General features: G+C 38.2%; 1 protein-coding gene across 5 annotated transcripts in view; it reads left to right on the top strand.

Annotated features, from left to right (window-relative positions):
• Positions 1-7,678, top strand: part of rras (RAS related) — an 8,182-nt gene extending 504 nt beyond the window's left edge. For 2 of the 5 annotated variants that reach the window (XM_017495691.3, XM_017495708.3), the window contains 6 exons: positions 183-273; positions 2,464-2,551; positions 3,305-3,407; positions 3,628-3,736; positions 4,019-4,137; positions 4,671-7,678. In XM_017495691.3, the coding sequence (XP_017351180.1) occupies positions 187-273; positions 2,464-2,551; positions 3,305-3,407; positions 3,628-3,736; positions 4,019-4,137; positions 4,671-4,758 (594 nt within the window). In that variant the 5' untranslated portion in view covers positions 183-186 and the 3' untranslated portion in view covers positions 4,759-7,678. Of the gene's footprint in view, positions 1-178; positions 274-2,463; positions 2,552-3,304; positions 3,408-3,627; positions 3,737-4,018; positions 4,142-4,670 lie in introns of those variants that run through there. The other 3 variants (XM_017495681.3, XM_017495699.3, XM_053676832.1) reach the window with 2 other exon arrangements.
• Positions 7,679-10,953: the final 3,275 nt, after the last annotated feature.

Here is a 10,953-nt window from a genome sequence, read left to right as displayed (position 1 = left end):
AATCTGAGGAGATTCTGAGGAGAATTCGTCAAGCGCGCGGCCGCGGCTAGCGATCAGTTAGCTTCGTGTGTTAATACAAATGAACGGAATTATGGATGGTTTTTTTTTGTTGTTGTTCTTTTTGACCTGTTTGATTGATTACAGTCGAATGTATTTTAATGATTATTTTCTTTCTTAGGCAGAAGCATGACTTCAGAAGATGAGAGATACAAGCTGGTGGTGGTGGGTGGAGGTGGAGTGGGCAAGAGCGCCCTCACTATTCAGTTCATCCAGGTAAAAATCACACTGAATCAAACACACACACACACACACACACACACACACACACACACACACACTCACTCACTCATCTCAGGGTCACGGCTTCACAGTCCTGGTCCTGAAGTGCACAGTGGAAGTGATTCTTCTACAACACTTTCAGATCTGTTTCACAAAATCATTGCGTCCATCCATCCATCCATCTTCTATACCGCTTTACCCTTTTCAGGGTCACGGGGAACCCGGAGCCTATCCCAGGGAGCATCGGGTGCAAGGCAGGGTACACCCTGGACAGGGTGATAATCCATCACAGATCATTGCGTCTAATCTAACCTAACCTAATCTAATCTGGAGAGAGAAAGAGTTCAGTGCGAGTCTAACATGTAAAACACAGCGGTGTATACAGTTATAGGAAAATAATTTACTGTTTCCACCATGAAGTTGATTTGTTTTCCTATTACAGCATGTGGAGTGTTTTAAAGTGTTTTATTTCTTTTATACCACAGCAATCTGTCTTCACTTACAATTTTTTATTTATTAATTAATGGACAACACGTCATACTTTTTATCCGAACATCTGTGAAACGAGTTAGTTCCTGCTGCCACTTACGTTATAGCAGCTTTAAACAGTCGTCCCGTCACCATCCTCTCTCTATTCCCTCTCTCTATTCCCTCTCTTTATTCCCTCTCTCTATTCCCTCTCTTCAGGTTAATAAAACAAAAAAATTGCAGTTTATGTCGTGTTAATGAGAAACCGCAAAGAAGTGTAAAACTCATCTGTTCTGAAGATGTCTGAAAACTTCAGCTTTACCTCTGACATTGGAGACTCCTTCCATAAATGTTACGTAAATAAATAAACATCTCCTTTACTTTAAGAAAAAATTCGCAATGTCAAAGCCTTTTTTAAAATCCGTTTATCATCACTATAGTTACTATAGAAACGATAACGTATTTGAACCTAAATAAACCTTCGATTTGGAGCGGCGCTGCTGTCAGAACTGCTGTTATACCGAATTAACTAACACCTTCTGACCAATCACCGTCCAGTACTCGTCAGCGCCGCGGTGTAAACAGTATTAAAAGAAGATGTTTGTGCGGTGATGCTTTCAGGAAACTCGGCCCAGGTGAGGACGGGCGTGTCACTGAGCTGCCGATGAGTCAGGTGTGTTACAGCAGGAAGGCGTGTAAGTGTGTTCTAGTTCGGGAGAACCCAAAGGTCCTGAGATCAGTGCAATAAATCTGATTTGAAGTGTGCTGTAACTTATCAAGATTCTTATCAGGATATCGTTTCATCAAATCCTCATCCGGCTCTAGACGGATCTGAACCCGAGCTTTGAGGAACAAAGATCAGGAACCAAACTTTCATATCATATATAGCGTGTGCATCTTCATTTTATCAGGAAATAAAACACATCCCTGGTCTTTACAGCTTCATGGACGTCTTATCAATTTTCATTTATTTAATGAATAATTTACAGCACAGGTTAGTTAAAGTGCACGCTTTTCTCTTAACACTCAGGACATGGCCATACTGATGGGATTATTGAACAGTTTCAGTAGATATGATAATAAAATAAGTGCGGTTGTCTAAGATATTTTATGATGCATGATATAAATAATCATATAAACCGTTTCTGACAAACAACTGTGGTGCATATTTTACAAAAACATGAGAAAGTGAGTAAAATGTTTGTGTACAATAATAAGTTAAACAATGTACATAAGAGGAAAAAAATCGGTTGAAAGCTTTTCTCAGTTTCTGTATTCATGTCCCTGCTCATCATCGTTCTGTTCTCCGTCCGTTTCAGTTTGTTTACTTCATACTGATCATTTTAATACTGTTGTTGTTGTTATTATTATTGTTATTATTGTTATTGTTATTATTGTTATTGTTATTATTGTTATTATATATTATAAATCCTAAATTTCACTAATGAACAACATTTCTAAAATCATACACTCTTTCCTCTGTGGATAGGATCTTGATTTTGACTGTGTGTGTGTGTGTGTGTGTGTGTGTTTGTGTTTTTAGTATAATGACGTGTTTTTTGGTCATGTGTGAGAGTCAGTGTGTGATTGCTGAGAATGTTCTTGAAGGTGTGTGTTGTAGACATGTCCTCTCATGCCTGAGCTCTGAAGCCTGTTGGTGTGTGAAATACACCATACCAAAAGCAGTAACGTCTGCCTCTTCTCCCCGTCACACAGTCGTACTTCGTATCTGACTATGACCCGACCATCGAGGACTCGTATACCAAAATCTGCACCGTGGACGGGAAGGAGACTCGATTAGACAGTACGTCTCTGCTGTGCATGTTCTCGCAGTGTGTGTGTGTGTGTGTGTGTGGACTCGGAGTGAACTATAACTAACCCTGAAGTCACCTTAATCTTTATAAAACATGTTTTAATAATTAACCCTGGAGTTCTCAACCTTTTTTGGCTCATATAAAATAAGTTTCTTATTAAAGTTTCAGGAGCTCTGTTTGTGATATCACGAAAATCACATGCAAATGAGCAGGATATGATCCCCATGTCATCCCTGGAAACCATTTTGACCATCTAGGTGTGTAACTAGTCTTAATGTTGGTGACGAATAGAATGTGGTTGTCTTGGTAACGTTGAATTTGTATTCTGAAGAGTAAATAAATGTGTAAGTCAGGTATAGTACTGAAATCACAGTCTAGCAGTGAGCTAAACAGCTAGCTACGTTTGATAACACTGGAAATATTGGGCTTTCAGGGATGTCCAGGGATCGGGGGGGCGTGTCCTAATTTGCATAATCATGCATACTCTAACTAATTTCATACATATTCGTCAGAGAAAGCATGTTTTTGTGTTGGTTTTTTTTTTGTTTAATCTGTTTTATGGAACTGCATGAAACAAACAATTACAAGTTAATAATGTTTTACGTTGACTTCTTACGTGTGTGTGTGTGTGTAATAAAGCTCTGTGGTTTAGGTTTGCTTGTTTTATCTTGCCTTTAGAGTTTAATGCCTTTGATTGCTGAAATTGTTTGTGATGCCTTGTTTTAAGCGCGTGTGTGTGTTAGTTCTGGACACAGCAGGTCAAGAAGAGTTTGGAGCGATGAGAGAGCAGTACATGCGATCAGGAGAAGGCTTCCTACTGGTGTTTGCTCTGAATGATGTCGGAAGGTAGGGGTGTGTGTGTGTGTGTGTGTGTGTGTGTTTTCCACTTCATTGAATTCTTATTGTAAACGTTGTAAATGTTGTGTGTCTGTAGTGGAGCTGTGGGTCAGTGAGTTCAGGACTTTAGAGTTATATAAGCTCCTCTCTGTGGTCTCAGTACTGCAGTGTGGGAACAACCTCCTCCTCTGTGCTGCAGCTCTGATCTGTTCCCATCGCTCCCTTACAGCTACAACGAAATCCAGAAGTTTCACACTCAGATCCTGCGGGTAAAAGACCGAGATGATTTCCCCATGGTCCTCGTAGGCAACAAGTCTGATCTGGAGCATCAGAGAGCGGTAAAGGCTCCATCACACCCCCATCGCTCTAACGTGTTTCATGTTTAATGTGTGAGCGGATCATGGTTTCTTCACGTGGAGATGACTTTCTGCCGACCGTACCGTACGGTGTAGTGTGGAGGTTTCTGCTGCGGTCTCATGCACATGCAGCTGCATGAACACACAAACGCTATTTTAACATAGTGATCATCATAATTTATAATGCAGTAGAGGCCACGCCCACCAGAGACTGATCTTAGGTGTTTGTGTGAGTGCAGGATAATGCTGTTGTGTTGTTTCTAGGTTTCGAGAGAAGAGGCCATGTCTTTTGCCAAAGAGAACCGGATCCACTATATGGAGTCTTCAGCGAAGAACCGCTACAACGTGGACGAGGCTTTTCTGGAGGTGGTGCGAGCGATAAGGTAGGACTCATAACGGCGAGTGCGGGTTAGAAGGGTGAACTCTCTCTCTTGAAATAAAACATCTGCTCAATGTCGTGAGGTGTGGTAACTGTGGTATAAGCAGAATAACTGACTCCGGTCCGTTGAATTATTAGAAAATGATGCAGAACCGAGGTGTAACGGCCTCTGCTTCACCTCGCATCACCGCCTCGTGTGTGTGTGTGTGTGTGTGTGTGTGTGTGTGTGTGTGTGATTTTCTACTAAGTAAATGGAGCAGAATCAATTAATTTTTAATTATATACATGTAAACTGTTATGGGCTCTGTTTTAAATTCCTGAACAGCCTGAGTGGATCCATACTTAGATTTGCATAGTTATTTAATAATATAGTTTTTGGATAAATAACCGAGTTAGAGGTTTAAATGTCTATAAACTTAATATAGATAAGTGTGTAAACTAGATATGCAGGATAAATAAAAGGAATTTATGGGTTTCTCTCTCTCTCTCTCTCTCTCTCTCTCTCTCTCTCTCTCTCTCTCTCTCTCTCACATTTAGAAAGTTCCAGGAGACGGAAAGTCCTCCTCAGCTTGCGAATCACGCTGGGAAGAAGAAGAGAGGTGGGTGTCCCTGCACCATCCTCTGATCACCTTCACACACTGTCGCCACGGAGACTGAACACCCCCCCCCCCCCCCCCCCCCCCAACACCCTCTTCACACGTCTGGTGCCTTGTGTTTGTGTGTGCGTGCCTGCTTTTTGTCAGTCAGGAGTGTGTGATCCTGTTTATGATGGAGCAAAGGTGTTTAAACATGTTTATTTTTTTCATCTTGCACTTTTTTTTTTACATTAAGTACATTTTAAAGTATATCTTTTTGATTTTATGTTTATAGGTTTGAGCATTTCAGAGTGTACAGCAGGTGTAGCGAGCATCAATAGACAGCTGTACATATACATATACATATACACACACACACACACACACACTCACACACAGCATGTCTGATTAAGCTGCTAGAGCTGCTTTATTATTCACTTCATTTCTCACTCTGTCTCGGTTGTGTGTGTGTGTGTGTGTGTGTGTGTGTGTGTGTGAGATTACAGATCAGAACTGAGTCTGTATTCTGACTGCACTGATAAGAGCAGAAATCCCGTTTACTCCAAATTCAGTAATAACGGAAATGTAAATGCAGCTGTTGGCCTCAGTAAAGGTTCAGATTGCGCGACTCTAAACAGTGAAACTCGAACCTGCAGCCGCTCCACAGGAACAGTGGCGGTGTTTGGGTGACACAGATGCCTGTGAGAATCTTCCCCAATCTGTTCTCATGGGCTTTTAATCTTTAAACCTTAACTTTCACATGCTGCAGTAACTCAGTAAAAAGAAGTTCCAGTTCCTTTACCCTTTCCTGAAGGGTTTGCGGTATCCCTACGCCATCAGAGACACACAACTACCACAAACTCCCCCCTCTGAAAAAGTAGTTCTCTGAAGGGAGTGATTCCACGCGTTTACAGCTTCGTTCATACACAAACACCTTCAGCTGAAGACTTCATCGCTGTGTTTTATTCCAAATATACGTTTAATGGCCGAGTTTGGCAGCAGCACTTAGGCGTTTGTTTTCTGTGAGCTTGGAGTAAACTGCAGGCACACACAGTGGAGAGAGATCAGAGTGAAACACACTGTAGTTTACCTTTAATCGGGTGTAGTTTAAGTGGTGTCAGGATGTGAACAGAGTTTGTGCTTTCCTGTTTTTTTCCTGTCATTAGCTATTCATCAGCGCCCCCACCAGGACAATCAGTTTGTACCATGCTAAACTGGAGCCCATGACTGTTGGCTACATTCGCCTCTTGGCTCCAGTTCAAGAATAAAGAAGTAACTTTCTACATAAGTGTGTGAGATGGAGATGGAGCCATGAATTCAGCGACATTTTCATTGAGTTTGTCTGTAAGTTAGGTATGACGTGATAAAGAAGCGAACGATTTCTTGGCCCAATCCTGTAACACGCTCAGTCTGACGGTCCATTTCTTCACTTCCTCAGTTCCTACCTGTAATCACTTCCCTCTTACTGTCTGACGCACAACAATGGAAGAAAAGACGCATACGCCTGGTTTCCTCTGACATCCTGTTGTATAAAACATGTATAGAAGAGAAGTAAAGCTTTGGAAGGAAGTCGCAGAGATAGTTGATGTCTCTGGTGAATTTGCGTAGCTAGAACAGCTCACGAACGAAGCCGAGCTCGTAACACGTCAATCACACGCTTCTGATAAGTGTGTCGTGTAGAACTAGATCACTGTGGACTGGCCACGCCCACAAGACTCGTCACCTGCGAGTGTAAATGTAAGGTGGTGATGACTTTTGGCTGAACTATCACTGTAACGCATGCAGCCTCTGGAAGCATGAGAGTATTAATGCTGATGAATTATCAATTATTTACACCAAAGCAGTGTTTAAAACCAGTATTTAACTATAAAACAGCGCTGATGAGAAAATCCTGCTGGGTTTCCTTGGAAATTAACCCCCGTCTGAGCCGAACTGAAAGGTTTTAAACTCTGTACACACTTTAACATGCCTGATGACCATGATGGCATAATAGAAGACAGAAGAAAGGGATGAGATGAAGTGGTAGTATTCAGGACCAGGCTCCAGTGACAGTACGGGTTTATTATAAACATATAAACGTTAACCAAAGAACACGCAGTTTAACCATTAACTGTTTGCACCTTTCATTAAGCAAGAGTAGTTTGACACTAAACCAGTTTTTATGCATATTTGTACTGTAACGCAAGGGGTAGGATTTTGTGTGAGTGTGTGTGTGTGAGAGAGAGAGAAGGTACTCCTATAATGACTCTGCAGAAGCCTTTTCTGTTTCTTGGACGTGCTTTTAAGAGAAACTCCTGCCTGCTGCTTCACTGCTCTTTCCCACCAGAGGGCGCTGTACACACACCTTCACATTCAGATTAGACTCCACATCAAGCAGCAGATTCAGTCTGAAAAGCTCAGAGGTGTGTGTGTGTGTGTGTGTGTGTGTGTGTGTCTGTTAATGGGAGCACAGGTTTCGTTATTTCAATCATTTAAAATCAAATTCTTCATCGGTGGCTTCTATTATAGAAAACGTTCACATTTTATTTTATACTGAAATCGATTTAAAAATCTCTTTTGTACACAATTAAAGTGGTATTTACGTAAAAACGGTGTGGTTTCTGTCTTTGTGCATCTTCTGTGAAAAAGCAGCTCGCTGTACACACTTGCTTGGCAGGTGGGGATTGATTTGTTCAGTACAGACTCCTTTAAAAAAATCAGCATAAAATGAGTTAAAATCTGTAAGAGTTAAAATCACCTCATGTTATATAACTGTAAATAAGACAATTACAATTCACTCTTAAAAACAAACAGAAGGGTACTAAAGTGTACCATTGTCCTTCACTGCGGTGTTACCTTCAGTTGTACATCTGTTGCACCTGTAAAGTGTTTCAGTGCTTTATTTGTTCCCATTCTGCTGTAAACGCCATGTTTAGGAAATATTCATTTTTAGTCCACCACTTCATGGTAAATTATATGCAATTTTGATGACTCCTGGAAGTGTTTTTTCCCCATCCATTTAGAGTGTATAACTCCGCCCCCTGTGGGCATGTCTTGCTCTAGGGTAGCATCTCGTTAGCCGTAAACATGGCTTGTGTTTTCGGTGTGTTTTTGGCTGCATGTCCTCACACACACTTCCAACTTTTCCAACTGAGAATAAATGTTCGGAGTTTATTCATGTCAGAGTGGGCGGAGTTTGTGAGAGCCGGGGTCATGTGTCTTTTTTCGGAGGAGTGTATTGCTCCAGCATGTCGGAACGCCACTCCCTCAGACTGAGGGATAATTGTGTGTATATACCCCGTCTCCATCAGTAATATAATTTTATCTCCCATTTTATCTCTACTGTCAGGTGTGTGTAGACTGGGTGTGGTGGGGGCGTGCCATGGTATATCTCGAACCCTATTGGCTATTTTGTACAACAGTCAAGCACTTCAACACACTGTCACTCTGACTTCATGTTTCAGAAAGAAATACATCAACACATGGAATCAAATCACAGCTCTTGAGATGGGTATTTAATGTAAAAAGGTGCAGTAGTGAAATAATTATTGAAATAATCCATTTATTGACCTTAAATCACTTTATATATATATATATATATATATATATATATATATATATATATATATATATATATATATATATATTCTACATTATATCCACATATCAGAGTTGACTACTTTTAAGCAAATTACATATTAAAGATACAAAAATTCTAAGGGTTGAACCCCATGTTCCAATGCTGACTACAGATTAGCTACCAGGCAACATCAAGGATATAATTAAAAGGAAGAATAGCAAAGCAGAAAAGATAGAAAGAAATCAGTCAGGAAAAAGGATTGCGATGGTATGGTGGATGCTTTTAATAAGCAGTAAATATCTTCTCTAATAATTCACATCAATTCATCTCTTAATTAACAAAAAGAAAAAATACAGCAGTCCTATGAAAGGGTGAGACTTCACTCATCTCTCTAACTGCCTCCACAGCTGAGTGGTTCTTCACTGCGCTGACCAATAAACCCTGTGCTCCTGCTCTCTCATCTGAGACTAATTTTCTATTGGTGAGCAAACTGTTCCTCTCAGCCAATGAGAGCAGAGCAGCATGAGAAGCGACCAATCAGAAACTCAGCACGAAACTGAAGCTGACTTTAGCCTAGTGACAGAGAGAAAGAGAGATGTTCAGTGTGGAGCTTCATCCTGCTTTCAGTGGTTTGGTACACACACACACACAGAAATGTATTTGCATCAGTTTGTCAGACACCGTACAGAGAAAAATTTCTTCATTGGACATTTTTATATTAAAATAAGAGTAATGTTTAAATGTTAAACTCCTGGATTCTGATTCTCATTCAATTTTGTAGCGCATTCATTTTTGCTAAATTCATATTTTTCTATTTAAAAAAAAACCCTTAATAGTACACCTCTAAAAACAGTTTGGGGGTGGAGCTTCGCAATACCTCACTTTATGATGCGACTAAACAAATTCCATGGCCTTGGACCAATTAGGTCTGATATACAAATGATCAGTTTTAGTGTAAAGTTTAGTGAGAAATCAAACACTTGGGGACGTGTTGTCCTGAAGGTGTGAGAACACTTAAACTCACAGCTTTACCTCTGACTGGTACACAGCACTGACACTGGAGACTCCTTCCATACACGTTCCATTTACATCTCCTTACAGAAAACTTCACCTAGACCCTGTGAAGGAGCTGTTACTATAGAAACCTTAACATAGCAGAACCAGCACATTAATATAAACCTGCGCTACTGTCAGAGCTTCTGTTACAGAGAACTAATCAACTCCTTACTCATCAGTACTGTAGTGTTAGTATTAGTGTTAATATTGGTATTAGTGTTAGTATTAGTATTAGTGTTAGTATTAGTGTTAGTGTTAATATTAGTATTAGTGTTAGTATTAGTATTAGTGTTAGTGTTAATATTAGTGTTAGTGTTAATATTAGTGTTAGTGTTAGTATTAGTATTAGTGTTAGTATTAGTATTAGTGTTAGTGTTAATATTAGTGTTAGTGTTAATATTAGTGTTAGTATTAGTGTTAGTGTTAGTGTTAATATTAGTGTTAGTATTAGTGTTAATATTGGTATTAGTGTTAGTATTAGTATTAGTGTTAGTATTAGTGTTAGTGTTATTATTAGTATTAGTGTTAGTATTAGTATTAGTGTTAGTATTAGTGTTAGTGTTAATATTAGTATTAGTATTAGTATTAGTGTTAGTGTTAATATTAGTATTAGTGTTAGTATTAGTATTAGTGTTAGTATTAGTGTTAGTGTTAATATTAGTGTTAGTGTTAGTATTAGTATTAGTGTTAGTATTAGTGTTAGTGTTAATATTAGTATTAGTGTTAGTATTAGTATTAGTATTAGTGTTAGTATTAGTGTTAGTGTTAATATTAGTGTTAGTGTTAGTATTAGTATTAGTGTTAGTATTAGTATTAGTGTTAGTGTTAATATTAGTGTTAGTGTTAGTATTAGTATTAGTGTTAGTATTAGTATTAGTTTTAGTGTTATTATTAGTTTTAGTGTTAATATTAGTGTTAGTATTAGTGTTAATATTAGTGTTAGTGTTAATATTAGTATTAGTATTAGTATTAGTGTTAGTGTTAATATTAGTATTAGTGTTAGTATTAGTATTAGTATTAGTGTTAGTATTAGTGTTAGTGTTAATATTAGTGTTAGTGTTAGTATTAGTATTAGTGTTAGTATTAGTGTTAGTGTTAATATTAGTATTAGTGTTAGTATTAGTATTAGTATTAGTGTTAGTATTAGTGTTAGTGTTAATATTAGTATTAGTGTTAGTATTAGTATTAGTGTTAGTATTAGTGTTAGTGTTAATATTAGTATTAGTGTTAGTATTAGTATTAGTATTAGTGTTAGTATTAGTGTTAGTGTTAATATTAGTGTTAGTGTTAGTATTAGTATTAGTGTTAGTATTAGTATTAGTGTTAGTGTTAATATTAGTGTTAGTGTTAATATTAGTGTTAGTATTAGTGTTAATATTGGTATTAGTGTTAGTATTAGTATTAGTGTTAGTATTAGTGTTAGTGTTAATATTAGTATTAGTGTTAGTATTAGTATTAGTATTAGTATTAGTGTTAGTGTTAATATTAGTGTTAGTGTTAGTATTAGTATTAGTGTTAGTATTAGTATTAGTGTTAGTGTTAATATTAGTGTTAGTGTTAATATTAGTGTTAGTATTAGTGTTAGTGTTAATATTAGTGTTAGTATTAGTGTTAGTGTTAATATTAGTGT

This window comes from Ictalurus punctatus, chromosome 2, assembly GCF_001660625.3.
Source record: "Ictalurus punctatus breed USDA103 chromosome 2, Coco_2.0, whole genome shotgun sequence".
NCBI lineage: Eukaryota > Metazoa > Chordata > Actinopteri > Siluriformes > Ictaluridae > Ictalurus > Ictalurus punctatus.
Note: the sequence above shows the minus strand (reverse complement) of the source record. Positions and strands in the feature narration are given on the sequence as shown.